Below are 26,897 nucleotides of genomic sequence, written 5' to 3' on the forward strand. Positions count from 1 at the left end.
AGTAACTGATGAAGAAGTGTCATTGGTGCCTTCTCTGCAGATGTTTGTGGCTCTCTTGTTAATGCTTCCTTGTTCATCCCCATGCCATCTTTCAGACCTGGCCCTTCCCAGACGTGCTGGAGTGCTGCCTCATCCTGCTTCACATCGGGTCCCAGTTTCCTGGCTTTGTGACCCAGGAAATGCAGCAACAAGCTCAAGAATTCCTCCTGAAATACGGCAACACTAAAGTTTACAAACGACAGTGCCAGACCCTCTGCACGTGAACTTTCAAGGACCTCTAAGAAACTGTGCCAAATTCAGAACATCCAGCACCTTTCACCTCTGCATTTACACCTCACCAGACACTGACTTGGATCCCTAAATGTTTCTGCAGTGATCTAAATAAGACAAATGAGGATCACGTTTGAATCAGCTCTGCACTTAATCACAGGGGAATCTGGCCTTGGACTCAATTGTGGTTTCCCACTGGAAGAAAGATCATGAAAAGCCAGCAGTAGTCACTCAGAACTAACGTGTGCAGAGTGATTGTTGGTCATCTCTAAAGCCTTATGCAGGTTTCACCCAAAGAGGAGAAACGTCTTTAAATTACCCAAAGTGTTATATTCTTAAACACAAGCTACCTTTACAAATGCTTCACCTGATCATAAACATGTCATTCTCCTTTGAGACAGAATTGCTGCATTTTATGATTATTGGTATGGTTTTTAAATTGTTTTTGTTAACTTGGGTTCACCCCTTCTACTCCTTCAAAGACTGAAGTTTGAATGTGAAATAGGCCTTACCCATCATGTTGACGCTTTATCCCATCTGAACTTTAGGTCAGAAGTTTGTTTTGGTGTTTCACAGAATTGCATATTTGAACAAATCATTTACTAAAACTTTAGAAGAACAAATAACTAACTCAGAAGTGTCTTATCCCTTCAGTTTTCTATGAAATGATTGATGATGACCAAAGTAGCTCAGGAAGAAATTACTGTTTCACTGGTTCTTAATCTCTTTTGGATCATAGGACCCTTAGAGAATTAAAGCCACAGATGATCTTTAAAGGAAAACGCATACTCCTCATTTTGCGTATGTAACTCAACGTTTGGACCGTTGAGCTCCAACTTCAGCATTCTAAGACCCTGCATACTATTTAATTATAAATCCTTGTGGGGCTTTGTTGTTCTTTGGCTTTGGGTTTTTGTTGATGTTACTGCTTTCCCCCAGTAATGAGCATTTTCTTCTCTTTGATTATTTACATAGTTGAACAATGTCAGGAAGAGATGTCTCTGTAATATCCTGGTTGCTAGGACATAAAAATCAAGCAGTCACAGGTGAGTTGGGAGAGAGCACTCTCCCATTACTATGTTCTTTAGAGACTCATTGTGAAGGTATTCCTGCTTCAATGTCCTGTTTATTTTTTCAGCTATTTCCTAGAGTTTGGGCTGAGGTGGGCAAGAATGAAATGCATTAACCGGAACTCTCTAGAAAGGAAAAAGTTTAAGAGGCAGTTTTCAAAGATCTGACTTACCAAGTTTGGTTCTGTCTTGTTTTAATTAGACCTAGCTTTAGAATTTAAAGATGCTAAACCTAAAAAAAGGAAATATTGTAGAACTTAGATCCTTATAGTTCTAAGTTAAGTGAATTTTAGGAAGAAGATGCATTGCTGTTAGAGGCTGAAGAATCCTGTTGCAAAGATATAAACAGGCTAATAAGTGGAGAACGAGATACCAGTTCTATAATCTTTGTGAAAATGAACAAATGCTTCACTTACAGAGACAGAAAAATACTTCTTTCCTTCCACTCGAGTAGAGAGCAGTATTAAACTAGAAATCCTAATAAGCACCTTCATGGTTTACCAAAACCATCACCTGTGGACGAGGGAAAGCTGCACACTCCTCCGTTACTGCTTGGCTAAGAACGAGAATTATTGCTTGACGACCAAGCAAGAACACTACCCAAAAGCAAAGAGGACAAACGACACAACTCCGTTTCCTCTCAAGCTCCTCTTTCCAGTACTAGATAGTACTGATTTGAAAAAATGGTTTCATTTCCATCTCCCTAATTATTAGAACCCCAGAGCACCAAAGAGGTGAAGCTTTCTGCATGGATAAGATATATCAAAGATAAATCACCAAGCAACTCAAGAAGCAGTTTTGGTACTTAGGCCATCCAAGATAACTTCATCTCTAGTAGATAACTGTATCTCTATTATAAGCCACCATCCTATTACCCAGATGGATGACTGAACTCTCCTCCCAGTGTCTCAATTTGCTTTCTTACTACTAATTATACATTCTTCATATACCAATGACTAGTCTAAATTACAGATCAAATCTTATCTATCCTGTTCTCAATTAGTTCCCACTGCTGCTGGAAAGATAATCTTGAAAGGGGCTTAAAAAGCACTCCCTGATTCCAGCCCTCACCTCTTGGTCACCTGTCCAGATGTTTTCATCCTTGCTTCTAGATTCCTGCTCCACTGGTCTCTGAACTGCTGGAACCCAGCAGGTTTTCACGTCATCTCAAGGGTTTTGCCCATGTTGTTCCCTGCCTTGCCCACTCCTGCTCATCTCTTAGATCTCAGCTTAAATGTTCTTTCTCTAAAAAGACTGTCCCTAAACTTCAACCTCAGTCAGGGACATCCCATCCAGTACTTCACAGGCCACAAATTGTATTTTTGTGAATTATTTACTGGCTGGCGACAGATTGTAAGCTCCAGTGAATGCAGAGATTATGTCTTCCACGCACTCTTTTATCCCTAGCCCCCACTTAACAGTGTATATAGTATTCAGTAGGTGCATAGTGGAAACAGCCACTTGAGAAACTGGGAAACTGGGAGAATGCTCATTAATAGCTTGCACTTGAAGGACTCTAAACTGAGCTTCCTACCAGCCCTGGCTGACAACTGAGGCTAGTAGATGGTAGTCAGCCTTACTGTGTTGGCAGAACATGGGAATTCAAGAACATCTGGCAGTACAAGAGCCTCCCCACCTCTCTAGCCATGATTTTTCAGTTACCCACAGTCAACAGCAGTCCAAAAATATTAAATGGAAAATTCCAGAAATAAGTAATTCATAACTTTGAAATTGTGGACATTCTGAGTAGCATGATCAAGTCTCAGAGCAGTCCCACCGTGTCCCATCCAGGACGTGAACCATCCCTTGGTCCAGCACATCCATACTATATACACTCCCTGCCCATTAGTATAGGAGCAAACAGAGCACAGAGGGCTCAGTACCCTCCATGGTTTTAGGCATCTACTGGGGGTCTGGAAACATACCCCCACAGATAAGGGGTTGAATTACACCCATAGTTAGCATTCTCTTGGTTACTCAAGACCACCCCTTTCTGATGATAACCACCGACGCACAGCCCTAAACACGCTCAGTGTACACAAGGTGAAGTTCTTTGCAGTTCCACTAGACTTGTGCCCCTTCTTTAGCACCACTTTAAGAAGATGTCTCTTATCTCTCCCGTGCAATGGCCGGACGCCTACTCAGCACTGAGGTCCTCAACGCTTCATCTCAACATTGCTCCTGACATGTCAGTAAGCCTTTTCTCACCTGTGGCAAAGGTAAATGCCCTATTTTAATCCAAATTTGTTAGGACATCTGTGTAGGGCTCACAGTCACCAGCAGGCCAAAGCACCTTGGCTGAGAACCACTGACCTATGCTGCTTTACTACACAACTTACAATGATATATATATACCACTTCCAGTATGTGAACAACCCAATCAAAATCCTAGATCTGCTCCTGCACTTGACTTCTTACAACTCCATGTTTTGGGGCCAACAGGACTGGAAACAAAGTCCTGAGCCAAAGCCTAGGGGATCAGAAGTTCAGCTTATCTAAAAGAAGTCCATTAATTAACGAGCAAATCCACCATATATAATGGAGTAGCACCAGGAAATATAATTAAAACCAGTTTCCTAATAAGGCCCAATAATCAGAGCATATGAAGTGAAGAGACAATTCCACTTACACAGTTGCTCATTAAAAGCTTCCTACAAAGTAAAACATTCTGTATGCAAGCCAGCTTGCAGCAAATAGAGGCAAGAGGGAACAGACAAGATGTTTCCATGTTACATTAGCCATCGACCTTCTTCTAGAGCTGGCAATTCAGAGCTTTGAAACACCAAACCTTCATGCCAGTGGTTGTTAAAAAGACATCTTTATTTTACAAAATTAAAAACATAAATAATATTTACAAGCATCTTAAATACCAGCTTATAATACTTGACATTTTTTAATCATTTCAAATTGAGTTTCTCATAAGCTTTTAAAATGCAAGACTATTTATCCATCAGTGAGTTACCAGTTTCCATTTCCACTATTACAAAGGAGTTTTTGGTTTTTTGAAATTGTCCATACCATAGTCATTCAAAAAAAAAAAAAAATACAGTGTACTTTTTAAATGATACCCTAGTATTAAAAAAAAAAAAAAAAAAAAAAAATCTTAGTCCTGAGCTTCCTACCCCAGTTGTGGGATATTACTCAAAGAGAACCCTATAAACCAAATTCCTGACTGCCCTGTTTACATGTAACTACGGTAACTTTTTAAAAGACTCACATTCCTGGAACTCACATTAATTCACCGCCCCAACTTCTCAGTCTGCTGAAAAGGAAAGGCAGGGAAAAGAGAAGAGAGGTGGGAGAATACAGATAACCATCTGAAATCACATTACTGAAAATACAACAGACTTATGATCCAAAGATGTGCTCAGGATCAAATCCAGGATATTTTATGAAAACTTAAATTGATTTCAAATGATGCACATATGACAGCAAATCTCAGTGGCACAATGGAACACAGACAAAGACCCTTGAGGCTGGCTAATTTAATACCATTCTGGAGTTCCCTATGAATAAAGGGGTAGATAGATTCAGTAGAATGTCGTTTTTAAGGAAAGCTTTCATTATCTGGTCTTCGTGTTTCAGCACTGAGTAATTCATTTCCACATAACAGCACATAAAGAAAAACTAACCAAGTGTGAGGAAAAGGTCCTCGAGAAGGGTCAAAATAAACAAAAGAACGGAAGGAAAGGAAAGGACTCAACGTCTATTACCCACTTCACAAGACCACCTTTTTGTTCCACTTTCCCACGAAGCCCTCAGCTCAGCTGAGAATCATCATCTTCAGACATTAGCAACAAATTTAAAAGAAGAATGACAACAGGTAAGAGTTATATACATTTTACTAGTATGTTTCTGACTTGTCCTGGATTTTAAAAGGTATCAAATGAGGCATGGATGCTGGTGGCAAGAGGCAACTGGAGAGGCGCAGGGATGAGGAACAGGGAAGATGTGTTTACAAATTGAGAGCAAACTCCCTTCTTCTGAATCTAAAATAAAGACATCTTTTGTCTTCAGTAGAACAAAAGTCTTTGTCAATGCAGATGGCAGGTACAGTTTGCTCAAAAGAAGTGGTCTCTCTTGGGTGGGAAGGTAAGTACACAGTCAGCACAGTCAGCACCACTCTGGGACCAGGCCCGCCCTGCAGAGCCCCGCCGCCATCACTGCTGCATGTTGTTGATGATCGCCAGGATGCTCATCTTCTCCTGGGCAGAGTCCACGTCCTCATTCTGCTTCTGGGCCACTCCCGTGCCTAGGCCATAGAGCCGCCCACAGTATTTGGCATCATCAATACTGTCCTCAAAAAACAACTGCAGGATAGGATAGAGAACCCCTGGTGAGAACCACGCCAAGAGTCACGCCAAGAGTCATGCCAAGCTGCACCACTACCACATAGGCACCTCCCAGCTCTCCTAAAGCCTTGAAAATCTAGCCAACCAGACACCAACTTCATAAAGGCAGGCTCCAACCCTTTCCTATACATGATCTTTTCATGCTCCTTTCTGCTTTCACGCGCCTCTACTCTCCGTGAGTTTTCAAGGCCAGGATCCCTGTGCTGCTTGCTGTTGCCCATTTAGTACAACTGCCTCCATCTCCTCCCTTCTCTTTAACAGGAAGGGCAAAGGTTAAGAGCTTGAGCTCCAGACTGAGAATGAGTTGTTGTGTGATCTTAGGAAAGTTACTTCAATGTTCCTTAAGCCATGGTCTCCCATCTATAAAATGGGACAATGTTGTCACGAGTGAGAAATGGACATGAGGCACCTACACAGCAAGGTATCTCAACCGTTTGGGCACTAGTGAGCAGGATAAGTCATTGCTCAGGGGTGAAGGAGGTTGTCCAGTGTGTTGAAGTACCGTAGGACGTTAGCAACATTCCCTGGCCAGTGGTACACAACCCCACTCCAGGTTATGACAGCCAAAAATGTCTGCAGACATTGCCAAAGGTACCTTGGAGGGCAAAACTGGGAGCATGATGCTGCCAGCTTAGTTCTTCTTTCACAAGATTGCTCTGGCTATCTGGGGTCTTTTGTGATTCCAGATTCCATACAAATTTTAGGATTACTTGTTCAATTTCTGTGAAAAATGCCACTGGAATTCTGGTCAGGATTACAATGAAACTGTAGGCTGCTTTGGGTAGTAAAGACATTTTTTAAAATATTAATTCTTCCAATCCATGGACCTGGAATATCTTTCCATTTATTTGTGTCTTCTTCAGTTTCTTTCATCACTGTCTTAGAGTTTTCAGTATGCAAGTCTTTCACCTCCTTGGTAAAATTTATTCCAAGGTTATTTTATTCTTTTTGACGCAACTATAAAATGGGACTGTTTTCATAATTTCTCATTCTGATAGTATGCCGTTCACCATTAGGATACAGAAACACAACAGATTTTTGTACATTAATTTTGTATTCTGCAATTTTACTGGATTCATTTATTAGTTCTAACAATTTTTTTGGTGGAGTTTTTAGGGTTTTCTATACATATTATTATGTCATCTGAAAAGAGTCATAGTTTTTCCTCCTTTCTGATTTGGATCCTTGTATTTCCTTTTTCTTTTCTTTCTTTTTTTTTTTTTTTGGCCTAACTGCTCCGGCTAAGAGCATGTTGAATAAAAAGTAGTGAGTGGGCATCCTTGTCTTGTTCCTGATCCTAAAGGAAAAGCTTTCAATTCTTCACCACTGAGTTTGAGATGTTAGCCGTGGGACATTTGATAATTAACAGAACTTTGCATAAAATAAGTGGGTGGTTTGACATGTGTTCATATTATAGAAATTGGAATAAAAGCAAATCACTGCAAGGATTAGAGCTGCTAGGAACAGCAAGTATACATCTAGCCTTGAGCGTATTGAGTAGCCTCCATTTCAAAATGCTTCTTTCCTCCCAAATCACACTTAAGGTACTGAACATATGCATAATGAACAAACCAAAAAAAAAAAAAATACTGCCTTCAAGGTAGTCATCAACTTCTATGAGAAACTATAAATTTTCAACAAACCTCAGCCCCCAAAGCCTCTCTGCCTCACCTCTTTCATCCTGAAGAATGCCATTCCCGTCAGCAGCGAGTCTGAGCCTGCCTGGTGCTGCCTCCCAATTCTCTGCAAATCCAACTGATCGGCAACTTCCTGAAGACCTCCCTGGAAATGTAAGGAAAACAAAGTTAGTGTCACAGTCTTGACTCCTCTACTGGAGTCAACTATGTCCACTCCTGACTTACTACATTTGGTGATGAGAAGTAGGAACAGGCCATTTACTTACCAGGCTTACCCCAGCAGTACCCCCCTTCTTAGCGCTCCAAAGGATACACTGTATTCTATTCCACTTTTCCCGTCTTTGTTTTCTATTTCTTTAATTTTGTTTCTATATCTATAATTTTGTCAGACCTCTGCCCCTGAAAATCCCCACTGCTACAAAACAAGGTCAAGGGAATAGTAAACGCCAGTCTAATTCTAGACAGCAAGCCTCTCATTAGGGAAGGGAGTTCTTAAATCATCTAGGGCTAAGAACCCTTCTGAGAGTCTGGTACACAGTAGACCCCATCCCTATGAATCATTGTTATATATACTTCATGTCGCTAAGGGTTTCACTAGGTTCATGGGCCCTTAGTGAAGAATGCCTGCCTTAGGGTGAGAGAAGCAGAGGGGTCCCTTCCTGCCCAGGTTAAAGACAGTTAACACACAAATCCCGGTGCCAGTCAGTCAGGGTGCCAATACACCCTTGTCTAGTACAGTGCTGGCACCTAGCATGTACTCAAGGACGCATGCTGAACAAACCACAATAAAGCAAAATTACACGTCTGCTTTTTTTGTCTTGTTGTTGTTGTTATTATTATTAAGAAATATATTGTGGGAAAAAAAATATCATGTACCTTAAGATTTTTGCAACTCTTCATCAGGTATTTCACATCATAAATGGATGGGAAGAAAAGGTTCAGAATATGAAAGAATTCATGTTCCTCTTCTGGCAGGCGAGAATCTGTAAGTAACTTTACCATGTAGCCAAAGTCATAGCCACTACAAGGAGAGAGTGAGGCAATGAGGTGAACGCAGCAGTCATCAGGCCCCAGGTTCAAATGCTTTATTGCTCGGTTTCCCATACGGCCTCATGTTAGGAACTTTACATTTTCCAAAGTAGCTTATCCTGTACTCTAAACGTTCCACTAAATAATAACATAACAGAGTAATGTGGACGACATATAAGAGAACTGAAGGGTTTATAAATGTGGGCTTTATTCATCAAAAATTCACAAGTACTGAAAGATAAAATAACCTCTCCTAAGGTTATTCCTAAGGGGAATCTGGTTTTTGAGTACCTAGGAAACTCGAGGCCAGCCATTTAAAAGACAAGAAAAAGACAACCAAATGCTTCCACCCTCCTCATCCTCCTTCTTTCCACTTGGCGTACATCCACTGTATAGGCATGTGGTAGAGCCTATTACTCAAACCAATATGAGCCCCAAAGTGTTTTTTGCAAAACTGAAATATGAGCAACCAATACCATTTCAACTTTATAACTGCTAGTGAGCAACAAAAGAGAGCCAAGAGGACTCCAAAAATAACATAACGCAATTCCCTGCTTCCAAAGCAAGAGAGAAACATCCTCGGAGACTGACCTGTGAAATGAAAGCCACTTGACGTTGTCACAGAGAACCACCCCTGATGTCATAAGCAGCTCTGCAAAGTGCAACGTGTCAATCCCTTCCTCTTCATGCTTCTGAAACTGGAGTCCTGAGTTAGCAAGGAGATCTATGGAATCCTGGGAGTACATGTCCTCTCTGAAAAAGAAGGTGTGCCTGTCTCAGCTGGTGGATAAGGTAACAGAAGTAGTGGGCAACATTACCATCACCTTATAAACTACAGAATAGGTATTCCCGAAATGTTTTCATAATTTAAGAATAAATCAGAGTTCCCATTATGGCTGAGCAGTAACAAACCTGACTAGTATCCATGAGGACGCATATTTGATCCCTGGCCTTGCTCAGTGGGTTAAGGATCCAGCACTGCTGTGAGCTGTGGTGTAGGTTGCAGATGTGGCCCGGATTTGGCGTTGCTATGGCTGTGGCGTAGGCCGGCAGCTATAGTTCTGATTCAACCCCTAGCCTGGGAAGTTCCCTATGCTGTCGGTGTAGCCCTAAAAAGGAAAAAAAAAAAAAGAATAAATCAATTCATTCCTTCTAGTATTCCAGTAAACATACAAAGTAATCTTATCTTGGAGCTCCCCTTGTGGCTCAGCAGGTTAAGAAGCCAACCAGTATCCGTACAGATGCAGGTTTGATCCCTGGCCTCACCCAGTAGGTTAAGGATCCTGCATTGCCATGAGCCGTGGTGTAGGTCACAGATGCAACTTGGATCCCATGTTTCTGTGGCTGTGGTATAGGCCAGCAGCTGCAGCTCTGATTCGACCCTGAGCCTGTGAACTTCCATATGCCGCAGGTTAGGCCCTTAAAAAAAAACAAAGTCATCTTATCTCTGTGATGAAAAGAAAAATGAGATTTGCTCCCCCGAACAAAATAAATGTTTTCCTTATGAAAGATTCGTATTTTCTCAATGTTCGAAAAAAAGCACAATCAACCAATACAAAAATGCTTAAAATAGCAGAAAGTGAAAAAAAAAAAGTTCTTATAATGTTACCACAAAGAAATAACTTTTAATTCAACTCAGTTTATATATCCTTACAGACTATATTCTCTACCTACATGTAAATACCTCCATCTCTACATCTATATTATCATAGGCTATCTTTCCAAATCAACACTCATAGATATACCACATCCTTTGTTACTGTCACTGTTCCACTGTAAAGATATATCCATTAATTTAAACACAGGAATATTTAGTTAGTTGTTTTGCTTTTTAGGGCTGCACCCGTGGCATGTGGAGGCTCCCAAGCTAGAGGTCGAATCAGAGCTGTAGCCACTGGCCTACACCACAGCCACAACAACACTGGATCCGAGCCTCCTGTGCAACCTACACCAGAGCTCACAGCAACACCGGATCCTTAACCCACTGAGAAAGGCCAGGGATCGAACCTGCATCCTCATGAATGCTAGTCAGATTCATTTCCACTGAGCCACAATAGGAACTCCTAAACACAGGATTATTTATACTATCGCATAACACAAAAGTAAGGAAATAACTCCTTTTCCGTAAGATTTCATCATTTCCCTTTCCTGTTTTTCACATAAATTTAGAAGACTGAAAAGAAAAACACCACAATCTTAATTTTTTTCCCATGAAATTGAAACCAGTGTTGAATCACAATCTTTGGTTCCTGCTAAAATTAACATTATTTTAAACATAAACACAAACCCTGCAATAAATATAATCTTTATTTTCTCTTGCATATTAAATTGCCATTATGGTACAAATAACATGCTTTTATAATGGACTACTACATGCAATTAAAGGAAAAATCTTGATCATCTAAAATTATTCTCTGACTCTCTCCAAAATATATGAACAACAATCAAAAAATTATTCCTGGAGTTCCCTTCGTGGCTCAGCAATTTGCAAACCTGACTAGCATCCATGAGGACTCGGGTTCAATTCCTGGCCTCTCTCAGTGGGTTAAGCATCTGGCGTTGCTGTGAGCTGTAGTGTAGGTCTCAGATGGCTTGGATCCTGCGTTGCTGTGGCTCTGGCGTAGGCTGGCAGCTACAGCTCCAATTCAACCCCTAGCCTGGGAACCTCCATATGCCATGGGTGCGGCCCTAAAAAGACAAAAAAAGCTATGAGTTACCAGATGCTCCTCATCCCATTTAAACAAAGCAACTTTAAAGAACTGGGGCCCAATACGAAACTAACACCACTTCATACACTACCACCACCCCATACAATCAGCAAAACAATAGTCTCCCCAAATTTTCCCCTTAAAAATTACATCATCCTCAAAAACTTTAGAAAAGAACTATCAAATGATCCAGCAATCCTACTTCTGGATATATACACAAAAGAAATAAAATCAGTATCTCAAGGTGATATCTGTACATCCATGTTTATAGCAGCACAATTCACAATAGCTAAGAGGTAGAAACAACCCAAATGTCTGGCAATGGGTGAAGAGGTGAACAATATATGGTACATACATCCAAAGGAATATTATTCAGCCCTAAAGAAGGAAAGTCTGCCACATGCTACAACATGAATGACCCTTAAGGACACAATGTTAAGTGAAATAAGCCAGTCACAAAAAGCCAAATACTGTATAATTCCAAAGAGATAAGGAATTGTAAGGAATTAAAGAAGTCAAAGTCATAGAAACAGAGTAGAATGGTGTTTACCCAGAGCCAGGGGAGGGGGGAGAGGAAAAAGGGGAGTTGTTTACTGGGTACAGAGTTTCAAGATGAAAGAGTTCTGGAGGTGTGCTTCACAAAATTGCAAATATACTTAACGTTACTCAACTACACACTTAAAAATGGTTAAGATGGGAGTTCCCTGGTGGCTCACACTATCACTGCTGAGGGCTGGGTCTCTGCTGTGGCACGGCTTAGATTCCCCGCCCAGGAACTTCCGCATGCTGTGGGCTCGGCCAAAATAAATAAATAAGGAATGAATGAATAAATAAAGGTTAAGATGCTAAGTTTTATGTTCTCTGGTTTTTACCAGAAATTTATTAAAAAGTTCTCAAAGGAGTTCCTGTCATGGCTCAGCGGTTAACAAATCCGATTAGGAACCATGAGGTTGCAGGTTTGATCCCTTGCCTTGCTCAGTGGGTTAAGGATATGGTGTTGCTGTGGGCTGTGGTGTATGTCACAGACATGGCTGGGATCCCACACTGCTGTGGCTCTGGTGTAGGCCGGTGGCTACACCTCTGATTAGACCTCTAACCTGGGAAACTCCATATGCTGCGGGTGCGTCCCTAGAAAGACAAAAAAAAAAAAGTTCTCAAAATTCAGAGTTCCCATTGTGGAGCAGTGGAAACGAATCTGACTAGGAACCATGAGGTTGTGGGTTTGATCCCTGGTCTCGCTCAGTGGACTGGGGATCCGGCGTTGCCATGACCTGTGGTGTAGGTTGCAGATGCAGCTCGGATCTGGCGTTGCTGTGGCTCTGGCTAGGCTGGCAGCTACAGCTCCAATTAGACCCTTAGCCTAGGAACCTCCATATGCCATGGGTGCAGCCTTAAAAAGAACAACAGCAAAAAAAGAAATCCTCAAAATTTGTCCCATATCAGATAGGCTTCAGTTTCAATTTACCTTGATTAGCACCCACTCCAAACCTTACTTCTATTCTGAAAGAGAGTAATAACCCTGTTTGACAAATAAGAAAACTGACTTACAGAGAATAAAATAACAACCCAAATTAACCCAGCTAAGAACAGCAATTCGAACACTGATGTCCTAATTGAGGAAATGATTTCCCCCTCTCATTTTTTTGCTTTTTTTTTTTTTTTTTTTAAGGGCCTCGCCTGCAGCATATGGAAGTTCCCAGGCTAGGGATTGAATTGGAGCTGCAGCTGCCGGCCTACACCACAGCCACAGCAATGCAGGATCCAAGCCTCATCTGTGACCTACACCACAGCTCATGGCAATGCCAGATCTTTTACCAACTGAGCAAGGCCAGAAATCAACCCATGTCCTCATGGACACTTCAGGTTCGTTTCCCCTGAGCCACAATGGGAACTCCTCCCCTTTTAATTTTAAACAGCTTGATTGAGATATAATTCACATACTAAACAATTCACTCTTTTAAAGTAAAAAATTCAGAGTTCCCACTGGCGCAATGCTCAATGCAATCCAACTGCAGCAGGCTGGATCGACGCAGAGTCACGGGTTCAATGCCTGGCCTGGCGCGGTGGGTTAAAGGATGAGGAGTTGCCAGCTACGGCACAGGTCACAGCTGCAGCTCCGATTCAATCCCTGGCCCAGGAACTTCCATATTTTACAGGTGCAGCCATTAAAAAGGGGGGGGGGACATAATTCCATAGCACAGTTTCAGTGTACTCAAAGAGCTATCCGACCACCACCAATTATAAACCATTTCATCACCTCAAAAACAAACCCCATGCCCATCAAGCAATCACACTCCATTACCCCATAACCTCCCTACCGCCCACTCTGGCTACTACTTTATTTTCAGCCTCTAGACTTGCCTATTTGGGATATTTCATATAAAGAGAATCACACAATATATAATCTTTTGAGTCTGACTTCTTTCCCTCAGCCTGTTTTCAAAGTTCATCCACGTATAGCATGTGTCAGTACTTCATTCCCTTTTACTGGCCAGGAACCTTCCATGGCACAGGTGCATGTTTATCCACTCCTCGGTTCACACACTTGGACGGTTCCCACTTTGGGTTCTTTATGAATAACTGGTGCTACAAACATCCGTGTAAAGTTTTTACATGGCTACGTCTTCATTTCTCTTGGGCATATGCACTTCTAGGAGGAAAATTGCTGGGTCATATGGTAACTCTATTTTTAACCTTCAGAGGAAGTGTTTATTCTCCAAAGGGATTGCACCATTTCATATTCCCTATAGCAACAGAAGAGAAGCCTACTTTCTCCACAGCTTCGCCAACATTTAATATTCTGTCTTTTTGACTACAGCCACCTAGTGGGTATAAAATAGTATCTCATGGTTTTCATTTGCATTTCCCTAATGACTAAAGATGGTAAACATCTTTTCATGTGTATATCAGACATTTCTAAATCTTCTTCGAAGAAATTTCTATTCAGATGTTGTGCCCATTTTTAACTGGGTTGCATTTATATCGTTGCCTTGTAAGAGTTCTTTAAGGACTTTACTTTCTGATATTCCTTACTCCATCTTCTGCTTGACTGCCCTATCCAACCCCTGCTTGGGTTTGGTGAAAACAAAACTTCAAATCAATAAAATCAGTTAGAAATCACAGTCTTCGCAAATGTAGCAGATCTAAGAAGAACACTGAGAAGTGTCTCAGACACTTACGTAAGGTTGAATTTGAAGTTAAACTGCCAAGTGTTGATTCCAGAAGGATATTCTCCCTTCTCATTCGTGAATGTAAGGCCCAGCTGGATAATTTTTAAAAGGTCAACATTGCACCGTAAAAGCTGATACTGGTAATCTATGGAACTACGAAATTCACCAATTGGTCGCACCACAACACCTGGAAATTCTGTGTCCTAGAAAAGGAAAAAGTCATCATAAGGTATCACAACTGGATGTTGAACTGATCATTCATAATCGAAAATTGTACCTTAATTTATGAACGTTCCTGACAGGTGCTAAGCTCAGGCACAAAAATTCACCTTAAAATACTGATTTCATTGAGAGCTACAGAAGGAGCACCAGAATCATGAAGCTTTGCACCACTGGAGGTTCTAAAAAGAATGTGCACAGAAATAGCTGACCAACTCTGGGTCCGTTAAGAACATTCTAGGTTCCTACACAGGTGACTAGAAACCATCTAGGGTGAGAACAATATATGAATAAAAATACAATAGAGGGAAGTGAAACAGCCATTCAGAAAATAAATAAATAAATAGCATGTAAAAAAGCCTGTTACAAGATCAGAGAGAGTACTAAACACTAGGCTAGAGTTAATTCTTCTTTCCCACAGCAGGAATCGCAAACGCCAGGCAACTAACATTAAGGAGTAAAGTGCATGGGGTATGAGAATGATTATGATTACTCAAGAGTACATGCCTCCCCTAAAAGGGCCCTGACAGCTTCCTCCAAACTCTCCAAATGTCAGGCCGGAATGTAGACCCTTTAAAGCCAGATCATCTCATTTTTTCCAGAGATGACAGAAATCCAGGATTTAAGTATGTCTCTTAATTTTTATTTATTTATTTATTTATTTTTGCTTTCCAGGGCCACATCCACAGCATATGGAGATTCCCAGGCTAGGGGTCCAATTGGAGCTGTAGCTGCCAGTCTTCGCCAGTCACAGCAACGCCAGATCAGAGCCACGTCTGCGACCTATACCAGAGCGCATGGCAAGCCAGATCCTTAATTCACTGAGCCAGGCCAGGGATCAAACCCAAAACCTCATGATTCCTAATTGGATTCATTTCCACTGTGCCACAACAGGAACTCCATATGTCTCTTGATTTTTAAATGGTGGCAACCACTTTTTAAAAACTGCTTTAAACACTGCTGTCAGTCAAATTCACCTTATCTGTGGGACAGATGGGGCTTATGGGCTGAGACAACTTCCGCTTTGAAGACTTTCATGCCCTGGAGTTTCTGTGTCTCAGTGAGCTAAGGACCCAGAGTTGTCACTGCTATGCTGATGGCTCAGGTCGCTACTATGGCATGGGTTCAATCCCTGGCCCGGTGACTCCCACATGCCACAGGCATGCCCCCCGTCCCCCCCAAAAGAATTCCATGCCCTCATCTTTTCTTCCCCCCCGCCCCATGGCTACACCCTCAGCAGATGGAAGTTCCCAAACCAGAGATTGAATCTGAGCTGAAGCTGTGACAACACTGGATCCTTTAATCCACTGTGCCAGGCAGGGAACTGAACCCACGCCTCCACAGTGACCCAAGCCACTGCAATTGTAACTGTTTTTGTTGGGTTTTTTTCTTCTTTAGGGCCACGTACATAAGTTCCAAGTCTACAGGTCAAATCAGAGCTGCAGCTGCTGACCTGTGCATGGGATCTGAGCCAAACTAGTGACCTAAGTCACAGCTTGAGGCAACAGCCGGATACTTAACCCTCTGAGCAAGACTAGGGATTGAACACACATCCCCATGGTTACTAGTCAGATTCTTAACCCAATGAGACACAATGGGAATTCCTGAAGTCAGATTCTTAACCCACTGCACCATGGCGGTAACTCCTAAAGACTTTCAAATGAAGAGAACATCATAAATAATCTTAAGATATTAGAGGTTCTCTTCTCAGACACAGTGGCTACCCTGATGTTTCATAAAAACAACATAACTTTCCATCACATTTAATTTACCATGACTTTACTGTAATCGTTTCTTTCAAAATCTCATATGAAATATTCCCTAAGTCCATACCAGAAGGTGAGTCAAAAAGCAGAGCTCTTTACCATGGCAATATAACTGTAACTAAGCACAATTTCTCGGATCTTCCTCATCTCTTCTTCTAGATTGCTGGCCCAGACTTCACAGATGACCTGGCTGTTCTCCACAAGTGCAGCAGGCATCCTGAAGAATCTTGAAGCTGCTTTCAGCTGACTATGTTAGAGGGCAAGTCAATGGTTGATCTGATCTACATTCAAAAACAGATTTTGACATCATTTTAATTTATACAATGGCATAAGGTGTTAACAAAACAAAGACATTGAAATAGTATTTCACCATCACTTAATCAGCTTAAGCTAAAACATTAAGACTATTATATTTATTCTCTACTTTATATGATACCAGAACTTGCCTTGGTCAAGAAAGACACACACACACACACACACACACACATTCTTTCTCCCTCCCTCATTTCTTTAGCTTGAAGAAACGGGAAAAAAAATAAATTAATTAAAAAAAAAAAAAAAAAAGAAACATGAAGAAACTTTTGGCCAAACTGCCCTTTAGCACAGAACTAAAATCATTACCCTAAACTGGTTTTTGAGGCCTCTCCAGACTACCTAAAGACTAAAATAGCCCTCTATGATCACAAATATGCCCTCATCCATCACTTTCATATCACTCTGCAGAGAAATCAAATCATGGAAACATTTCTAAAGGAATGGCTTTAGGAAGTTCCCATATGGCACAGCAGGTTAAGGACCCAGCATTGCCTCAACTGCAGCATACATCCCATCCCTGGCCCAGGAACTTCCACACGCCCAGGGGGCACTAAAAAAAATAAATAAATAAATTTTAATTTTAAAAGTAAAATAAAGGGGAGTTCCCTTCATAGCACAGCAGAAATGAATCCGACTAGGAACCATGAGGTGGCAGGTTCGATCCCCAGCCTCGCTCAGTGGGTTAAGGATCCGGCGTTGCTGTGAGCTATAGCGTAGGTTGCAGATGCGGCTCGGATCTGGGGTTGCTGTGGCTGTGGCCTAGGCTGGCAGCTGTAGCTCCAATTAGATCCCTAGCCTGGGAACCTCCATGTGCCACAGGTGCAGCCCTAAAAAGCCAATAAATAAATAAATAAATAAAATAAAGGACTCGCTCTAGCCAGTTTTTTTTTTTTTTTTTTTTTTCTTTTTAGGGCCGCACCTACAGCAAACTGAAGTTCCCAGGCTAGGGGTCCAATTGGAGCTACAGTTGCCAGCCTATGCCCCAGCCACAGCAACACCAGACCCGAGACTCGTCTTTGACCCACACCACAGTTCACGGCAACGCCGGATCCTTAACCCACTGAGCAAGTCCAGGGACAGAACCAGCATACTCATGGATACTAGTCAGGTTCATTATCACTGAGCCACAGCAGGATCTCCCTAGCCAGTTTAAATGTCCTGGGATCTCTGAAAGCTTGAAAGAATGTGGACTTCACCTTTCACACTGAAGTCTTAGCATCCATATAATGAATATGAGCATGGGACTTGTCCCTCCACTCAACAAAAAGGAAATTCTTTTCCCCCACAATTCAAAAGTCAAATACAACTAAAGGCAAAGAGATCATAAAGTGAGATTAAGCAGTAAAATCAATCCCATGTGCTAATTTGAATCACAATGAAAATTAGAATCTGAGTTATGAATGTCTACTTTTAAACATATAGTATAATTATAAAGAAAATAAGCACGCAGTTCCCATTGTGGCTCAGTGGTTAATGAATCCAACTAGGAACCATGAGGTTGCAGGTTTGATCCCTGACCTTGCTCAGTGGGTTAAGGATCCAGCGTTGCTGTGAGCTGTGGCATAGGTCGCAGACCCAGCTTGGATCCCGTGTTGCTGTGGCTCTGGCGTAGGCCATAGGCCCGCGGCTACAGCTCCAATTCAACCCCTAGCCTGGGAACCTCCATATGCGCAGGAGCGGCCCTAGAAATGGCAAAAAGACAAAAAAAAAAAGAAAATAAGCAGCAATTCAACATTAAGAATAGAAAAGAACTGGTATAAATAATTCAACCAGAAGCAGAATGATTTATAGTGTATATTCTGGGAGGAAACTGGGGAGGCAACAGTATCCTGCAAGATAAATCTCAATATGGTTCAGCCTCGAAGCAATGCTGTTATTATAGCAATGAGATGCTTAGTTATAAAAAGATGAAAAGGAGTTTACCATAAGGGCAATGACTTAAAAGCCAAGCCCATTCATGGATCCCCAACATAATGTAACACCAGGTTCCAGTGTATATATTGAGGGGGAAATTCCTAGAAAGACTAAAAGGAATCTTTGCTTTCTACTTTCAAGATGGGCGGATCAACAGTAAAACTCTCAATCAAGGAGTTCCTGTCATTGCTCAGCAGTAACATAAGGACTCAGGATCAATCCTGGGCCTTGCTCAGTGGTTTACGGATCTGGTGTAGCCACGAGCTGTGGTGTAGGGTCACAGACGCAGCTCTGATCCTGTGTTACCACTGCCATGGCTGTGGTGGAAGCCGACAGCTACAGCTCCAATTCAACCCCTAGCCTGGGAACTTCCACATGCCACCAGTGCGACCCTGAAAAGACAAAAAGAAAATCTCGATCAAAACAAAGTTGGCATTCTTAAGTGACATCGTTTCTCTGAGACACTTCTGAGAAACCAATCTGTTGGTTTGTGACCACCCCTGGAAGATTCCATTTATTCAAGTTACTCTATACTTTGACAGATGCTTCTCTGAAATTATAACGGACTTATTGTAATTACTCTGAAACTTCAGTAGACTGTAGCTTCCTAACAAACATGGGTGAACACTTCTTAAGGGCAGAATCCACTTCTCATTTTTTTTGGGGGGGGGAGGTCTTTTCTAGGGCCGCTCCTGCGGCATATGGAGGCTCCCAGGCTAGGGGTCGAATCGGAGCTGTAGCCACTGGCCTACGCCAGAGCCACAGCAACTTGAGATCCAAGAAGAGTCTGCAACCTACACCACAGCTCATGGTAATGCTGGATCATTAACCTACTGAGCAAGGCCAGGGATCAAACCTGCAACCTCATGGTTCCTAGTCGGATTCGTTAACCACTGAGCCACGACGGGAACTCTCTCATTTTTAGTTCTACACACAATGGGCATGAATTAAAGGCTTGAAAAAGAACAAATCAAGAACATCGGAAAAGTTCAGACTGAGTGTAGACTAAATCCCACTAACTGACCAAAATTAAGAAAATTTGGGGGAGTTTTCACTGTGGTGCAGGAACACAGGTTCAATCCCCAGCCCGACACAGGGGTTAAATGATCTGGTGTTGACGTAGTATGGTTATAGGTCCCAACTGCAGCTTGGATCTGATCCCCTGGCTGGGAATTTCATATGCCATGAGCTAAGAAAAAAAAGAAAAGAAATGGAGACTCATAACTTTTTTTTTTTTTCTTTTTAGGGCCGTGCCTGCAGCATATGGAAGTTCCTAGGCTAGAGGTTGAATCAGAGCTGCAGCTCAGGCCTACTCCACAGCCACAACAATGCTGGATCCAAACTGCACCTGCAACCTATGCCACAATGGTAGATTGTTAACCCACTGAGCAAGGCCAGGGATGGAACCCACAACCTCAGAGGGGCAATATCAGGTCCTTACCCCAATGGGCCACAAGAGGAACTCCCAGAACTTTAGATTCTAAACTATGCTTAAGGTTTTCCCTTGCAAAGGGCATAAAACAGTTTCTGTGCCCCTTAGTGTTAAATCAGTACCACCTGGCTTCTTTCTTTCCCTAACTGAAACAAAGCACTTCCTTTTTGGTGTCACTGCAAACACAATCATCAACTACTTTAGGGGAAGTGGCTAACACTAGCGGAGCCATTTTCATAAAACAAAGGCAACAAAAGGGACTCAAGTAAAAAAAATGTCTTCAGCCTCCAGGCAGCAAAGAGATGGTTTAAAAAGAGGACAATCAATCAGATATTTATATTAAAACTTAGACCCAGGCTCCCCAACCAAGAAGCTCTTAAACTTGTATCAAAAGAATTCAGGAAACAAACCCAGGATTGGTCAAATAAAAGATGATATGAACATCACTACAGATAATTACTACAAGGCACTACAACTTCTCAGATTTAAGTCTGGGTGTTCTAATGAACTAAGAAAATAAATTTAATTGGCCATCAGTGGCGAATGCTAGTGAATGGACTAATTTTTAAAAATAAGTATCTTTCCTATATAAACTGTACCAAGTAAACAAATAGTTAAAAGGAAGGTTTCTCTTTGCAAAAGTTGTATAGCTAAAAACATATATGAAATGACAAACTTTCACTGTTTTGTAACTCCTAGTGAATTTATAGATCTGGGCAATAATCATAATGGCATTTATATGGAATATCCAGAAAAGGCAAATTTATAAAGACAGAGTAGACTACAGGTAGGATGGGACTGAGAGTTAACTGTAAATGGGAATGAGATATCCTACTGAGGTGACAAAAATTTTCTTAAACTCAATTACAATGATTACTGCACAACCCAGTAAAATTACTAAAGATCACTGAAATGGGTGAGTTTTATAGCACGTAAATTATACCTCAATGAAGTTGTTAAAATAATCACAATGGCCATAATCATCATAAAAAGACACTACCAGGTATTATGTGCCTCCAGACAGAACACATCACCACTATGAAATAATCTTGCCAAAAAAATCCCACTTGAGTCTGACCAGACCTCTACATTTAACCATCAATTTATGGGAAATAATGAAGACAGAGGATCATATTAAGTGACACCACAGTAATGCAATCAGAAAAATCCAGAAACTTCTATGGAAGACTACAGAACCCAGCTTCTTCAACAAATAAATTGCAAGAAATACACATAAAAGACTCTCAAGAGACCCATCCACCAATCAAAATGTATAGACTTTAGTCTGCTTTAAACAGAGGAAAAAAAAAACCCACAAAACTATAACATTTTTGAGACAATTAGAAGTTTGAACAATGTCTAATTTTGGTTTTTTGTTTCAAGGTTTTGTTTTGCACTTTTTTTGGTGTTATACTGTGTGGTTTTTTTTTAAGGTTTTTACCTTTTAGAGATAAATAAAATAGTTATAAATTTTAATAAGAAAGGTGGAATTTGCTTCAAAATAATAGTTGAGAAAACTCAGAGCTTTGTTCAGTACCATCTTTCTCTACATTTCACAAATAAGAAAACTGAAATTCAGAGATATTAATTTAAAAAGGTAGCATCATGACTTCCATTTCCAAGAAAATTCACTTTACAAAACAGGGGTTAGGGATTAAGAGGTAAAAACTATTATACATAAAATAAGCTGAAAGGATATATTGGACAACAAAGGGAATACAGCCAATATTTTATAACTATAAATGGAATATAAACTTCAGAAACTGTGAATCACTGTTTACACCTGCAACTTATATAATATTGTACATACTTCGATTGTAAAATTTTTAAAAATTATCTTGAAAAACTAACCAACATATATATACAGTGGAATACTACTCAGCCATAAAAAAGGACAAAATAATGCCATTTGCAGCAACATGGATGGAACTGGAGACTCTCATACCGAGTGAAGTAAGTCAGAAAGAGAAAGACAGACACCATATGATATCACTTATCTGTGGAGTCTAAAATATGGCACAAATGACCTATTCACAAAACAGAAAAGATCATGGACATGTAGGACAGACTCCTGTTTGCCAGAGGGAGGGGGAGGGATTGGGATGGATTGGGAGTCTGGGGTTATTAGATGAAAACTGAGAGGACGGGCAATGAGATCCTGCTGTTTAACACAGGGAACTACATATCTAGTAACTTGTAAGGGAACATAATGGAGGATAATGTGAGAAAAAGAATGTGTATATATATATATGACTGGATCACTTTGCTGTATAGCAGAAATTGACAGAACAATGTAAATCAATCATAATAAAAATTTTAAAAAAAAACTAACCATTGTTGGAGTTCCCACCATGGCATAGTGGGTTTAGAAACTGACTGCCAATGGCTTGGATCATTGGGGAGGTGCAGAAGCACAGATTCAATCCCCTGCCTGGCATTGCCATAGTTGGAATCATAATTAAATCCCTGGTCCAGGAACTTCCATATGCCACAAGTGGGGCTATTTTAAAAAAAAAAAAAAAAAAAAAAAAAAAAAAAAAGCTAACCATTGTTATACACACCTGACAAATGAGGAAATTAAAAGCGGACCACAGGCAAAAATATTTAAGACATCCTTGCATCAAACCCTTATCTAGGAAAACAGTGTGGAAATAAACAGTAGCTCGAAAGCCCCCAAAAGCAGTAACACTCAAAAACTTTTGAAATGGAATCACATTGCACACATTGAACTTAGCATAAATTATTGGATGTACTAACCAGAAAGAAAAATAGTAATAATAGTAATGATAATAATTCCAGCAATTCTGCCTGTCACTTTCCACTTGGTGAGCACATGCTCCAGTACCAGCCTAAAATGGGGATCACAAACTACTGTTCCCCTAGGTTATCAGTCTTCCTCCTTTTATGCCTCCCCCTCTCCATCCCAGCACGCCCCAGTGTACAGGCACACTGCACCTCACAGTGCAAAACGACTCTATGCCATTCGATTTTGTCTATTTACACAATACAGCCCCTAAAGGTAACTTAATTACTTTATCTGGGTTACAACCTAAGAAACAGTAACGAGTTTCAAAACTGAAGGAATAAGGACAGTACTGGATTTACTGAAACACGGCCATCTCCAATTCTCCCCTTCCTAATGAATTCTAAAGGATAATTCTGGTTGCAAGCAACGTTGGCCCTGCAGGTTAACTTTAAAACTCGACTCCCACTCGAGCTACTCCACTCTACATGAAAGCAAAATGCAAACCCGGATACCTGTTGTTGTTACCCAGTACCAGAAGGAAAAGTCACACAGCAGTTACTGACGTCCCTGCCCCATGCTGATCTGTAGACAGAACTGTGCAGATAGCCACCCCCTCCAATAATGATCTGCATTGTAAACTTTTCCAAAATAAAGCTTACTGACCCAGGAAAGCCCTGAAGAGCAGCTAAAGTCCCCCAAAGCTTTCTCTGCAACCCATCCGGAGTACGAGACTTTGCTTAGGAAGAGAATGTTTTGGTTTTCTGGTTTTGTTTGTTTAAGTGTGCAAGGAAATAAACATACTCACTTCCCCATTCTAGAGGAGCGGACAAAGGCTTTGCCGCGCAGAGATAAAATGGAAAAGGAAGTAGCAGCGCTTTAGAAGAAATGGCAGCCGCTCAGAAGAGGGTACAACTCCATACGCCGCCGCGGGGGCCGCCATCCTCCCCTCCCCGGCCCCCAGGAGCCCCAGCCAAACAGTGTCCCAAGACACCACCCTGGACGGAACCGCAGTTCAACCAGTTCTTAAAACCACTCATGTGGCCCAGGCCTGTGAGCTGGCTCCTACAGAGCCAAGAGCTCTGGGTCACGAAGCCAAAGAAAAGGAAAACTTGTGCAAGAACCAGGAGGAAGGAGGCGGCCCGCAAGGTTCCAAACTCTGGTCCTCTCCCTCCCACCGTCTCCCGTTATCTTCGATTCTCTTTCCGGATGACTCTTCCACTTAAAACCACCCTCAGCCCTCTCCACCTCCTTTTAACTACCCCCTTTTTTTTTGAGACAGACCTAAATTCGAAATCAGGACATGGACTAGCTGTGTTTGGCTTTGCATAAGTTACTTAGCCTCTCTCGTGCCTCAGTTTTCCCTTCTTGTAAAATGGGTTTAATGACGGTAAACATCTTGGAGGATTGCAGTAGAGGTTAACAGAATGAAACATACAAGGTGCTTTGTAAAGTCCGGGCACACATCACTAGAATATTACCGTGTGGCAGTGGTAGTTATTACGGCTATTATTCGATGGGCCTCTTTTTGTTTTCACACACCCAGTCCCTCACGCATACTCACACTCCTCTTCCTCCCGCAGGCCCTTAAAGCCTCCCACACACTCTCATCCCACACTCCTCTCTGATTAGCGCGGGCTCGCTTACCCTGACCCGCAGGGCCCGCGAAGCGCGGGCAGACGGGCTGCGGGGCAGACTCCCCGGGAGCTGTAGCAGCTGCCCCGACCCGACGTTCTTCTCACCCTGCCCGGGATCCGCTCCTAGAACCAAGCGGCCTAGTGAGATGGGCGCCCTCGTGCCCAGAGCGACCTTACGCACCACCCACCAAACAATCTGGTCGTACCACTCTATCCATCCGATCCGCCCGACTCGCCTGCTCTCTTCGCGTCACAGCAAACGCGCGCGCCTGACCCTCTCCGCCCCTCCCCTTCTGCGCGCCCCCGGAGACTCTGTCCGTGTTCGCTCAGCGCGAGAGCTCGCGAGAGCGACGCGCAGGCGCAAAACCAAGAGCGAGTCGCGAAAAAGGCGGGGCGGGGCAACCTCGGAGGAGGCCTTCGGAACCTTGCCTCCACCCACCCCAAGCCTACGCGCGATTAGTTGCGTCGGTTCAGTTCAGTTTGAGGACCGCCCCTCCATGTCGGTTCCCCTTCCGCGCGCTCGGGAAGGGGCGTGGTCTAGAACTAGCCCATCCCCGCGGGGGGCGTGCCTTGCTAGAGCAAAGGGTGTGGCCCGTCTGACCAAATACCCTAAATTACCAAAGTCCCTTCCTCCCTTCTTTGAAAGACCGTTAAAATCGTTGCCGGGAGCGAAGTTGGGGGCAGGATCGCTGGGGGAGCTCCTGACCCCCTTCCTTCTGTACTAACGCGGCCCCACTTACAAAACTTCTGCCTTAAGCTTCCTTTCCGGCAAACAATTGTTTGTGGGTGGGCCAGCACCCCCAAACCGAGTCTGGGTGACGTCCGCCGAGGCCCGCCTCCCTCCTCCCACCCTCGCCGGTTTGGGCAGCCAGCATTACCATAGCAGCCAGCCCGCTGGGGTTTGCTCGGGTAACAAAGAAGACGCTGCCCGGTGGGGGAGGCACTGGGCCAGCGCTGCCGCCCTCCCGCTTTCGGAGAACCTCCGAGACCTGGCGGACGCTAGGCGAGCTCGTGGGATCCTCCATACGAGAGCAGTGGTGCCCCGGCCTCGCTTAGCAGTATCCTTTTAGCCCCCACCTTCCCTCCGATTCACTGTGAATCCTATTTGAGAAGAGAGCTCTTTGCCAACACCTGTCCTTGGCAGTATTTGACCAGGCGGGGAAGGTTCAGCGCTGCCTCGCGTTCTCCAGCTGTGGGAGAGAAGACAAAGCGCTGGTTTCCCGCACACAGCTGACAATTCCAGGCCGCCCTCAGTCACCGGCTCAGAAACTCCACTCTATCCCTGAGGGACGGTGCAGCAGACTCCGCAGAGCATGGCTCTAGTTACACTCCTAGATGCCTCCACTCGAAGGGGGCTGCTGATAAGTGGATTTCAAATTCACCCCCGAATCACTGCGCCTTTCTACGTTTAAACATTACCTCCTAAAAGCAATCTCTAAAACCCCACATCCGTTTCCCAGGCTGGAGGCAGGGCAAGCCTTCATCGGCAATTCTAACCTAGAGTCCCAAAGGCTAGTCTCCAGGAAAGTGCACTCCCAACCCATCAAATGCACCTTCTGAACACGCCTCCTCTTCTCCCCTCCTGATGAGTCTGTTTCCTTCTCCCATAACATAGAGATATGAGTAACAATCTCACACAATGTCTGTGTTAATACATAGGAAAACCACACCGCACTAAGGAAGATATATAAGTGTATTCAACCAAGAAATGTTCCTAGGCGTTCCCTTCGCAGCTCACTGGTTAACGAACCATGAGGTTGCGGGTTCGATCCCTGGCCTTGCTCAGTGGGTTAAGGATCCAGCGTTGCCGTGAGCTGTGGGGTAGGTTGCAGACGCCGCTCAGATCCGGCGTTGCTGTGGCTCTGGTGTAGGCCAGCAGCTATAGCTCCGATTGGACCCCTAGCCTGGGAACCTCCATATGCCTCAGGTGCGGCCCTAGAAAAGGCAAAAAGACAAAAAAAGAAAAGAAAAAAGAAGTGTTTCTGGCCTGCCTCAGTTTGTCATCCGTGAGATATCCAGTCTGTGTTAGTGCTGCAGACTTAATCATTCTGTTCAGCAATACTGTGCCGAGAAAGCAGGCAAGACGCTCCTTTCCCCCGTCCTGTGAGTTTCTAATGTCCTTTCATACACTTGTAATTACTTTCAGGAGAGGATAGCCCTCTGGGGATCTAGTCATGTGAGGAACAGCTTGTTTTTTCCTGCAGCACTGGTCCTGGTGTCTGCTGAAACAATCAAACAGGAAACACACTCCATCTCCTACCCCACAATACCCCCTCTCCCAGAACTGTGTTCATTTCTCAGGTTACTGAAGGTAAAGGTAAAATGAACACACTGATCGCTTGTATTTCCAGAGAACTTGGAGTATTTGTGGAACAACGGATTTTATGTTGCACTTAGGCTATTGCAAAACTGGAACAATTGTGTAAACCGCTGATGGCAGGGAGAAGCACCAAAGGAATCAAAGGGTAGGTGGAAAAGAACATAGTCAATAATATAATTTCACATTTTAAGGGAAATGCAGCGACACTGGATCCTTAACTCAACCTGCTGCGCCACAAGGGAACTTCCAAAACGATTGTTTTTGAACTACAGACTATGGAAAGTAAGGCTTGAACACATCTTCTCAGCTGGGGGA

At 42.8% G+C, this 26,897-nt stretch overlaps 2 protein-coding genes across 8 annotated transcripts in view; one reads left to right on the forward strand and one right to left on the reverse strand.

Annotated features, from left to right (window-relative positions):
• Nucleotides 1-4,384, forward strand: part of GEMIN5 (gem nuclear organelle associated protein 5) — a 50,809-nt gene extending 46,425 nt beyond the window's left edge. For all 4 annotated transcript variants that reach the window (XM_005672598.3, XM_005672599.3, XM_005672600.3 and 1 more), the window contains exon 28: nucleotides 96-4,384. In XM_005672598.3, coding sequence (XP_005672655.1) covers nucleotides 96-263 — 168 coding nt within the window. In that variant the 3' untranslated portion in view covers nucleotides 264-4,384. The remainder of the gene's footprint in view (nucleotides 1-95) is intronic.
• On the reverse strand, nucleotides 4,140-26,375 carry CNOT8 (CCR4-NOT transcription complex subunit 8). 4 transcript variants are annotated; one of them, XM_013984900.2, is made up of 7 exons: nucleotides 26,254-26,375; nucleotides 16,321-16,502; nucleotides 14,246-14,439; nucleotides 8,950-9,111; nucleotides 8,206-8,350; nucleotides 7,364-7,474; nucleotides 4,140-5,650 (listed from the first exon to the last, which is right to left on the reverse strand). In XM_013984900.2, the coding sequence occupies exons 2-7, from the start codon at nucleotides 16,435-16,437 to the stop codon at nucleotides 5,501-5,503; spliced, it is 879 nt and encodes a 292-aa protein (XP_013840354.1). In that variant the 5' UTR covers nucleotides 16,438-16,502; nucleotides 26,254-26,375; the 3' UTR covers nucleotides 4,140-5,500. The 4 variants fall into 4 exon arrangements, with proteins under 4 accessions (XP_013840354.1, XP_013840355.1, XP_003134168.1 ...); XM_013984901.2 differs by lacking the exon at nucleotides 26,254-26,375 and adding an exon at nucleotides 24,469-24,516; XM_003134120.5 differs by lacking the exon at nucleotides 26,254-26,375 and adding an exon at nucleotides 24,273-24,456.

This window comes from Sus scrofa, chromosome 16 (genome assembly GCF_000003025.6).
Source record: "Sus scrofa isolate TJ Tabasco breed Duroc chromosome 16, Sscrofa11.1, whole genome shotgun sequence".
Lineage (NCBI taxonomy): Eukaryota > Metazoa > Chordata > Mammalia > Artiodactyla > Suidae > Sus > Sus scrofa.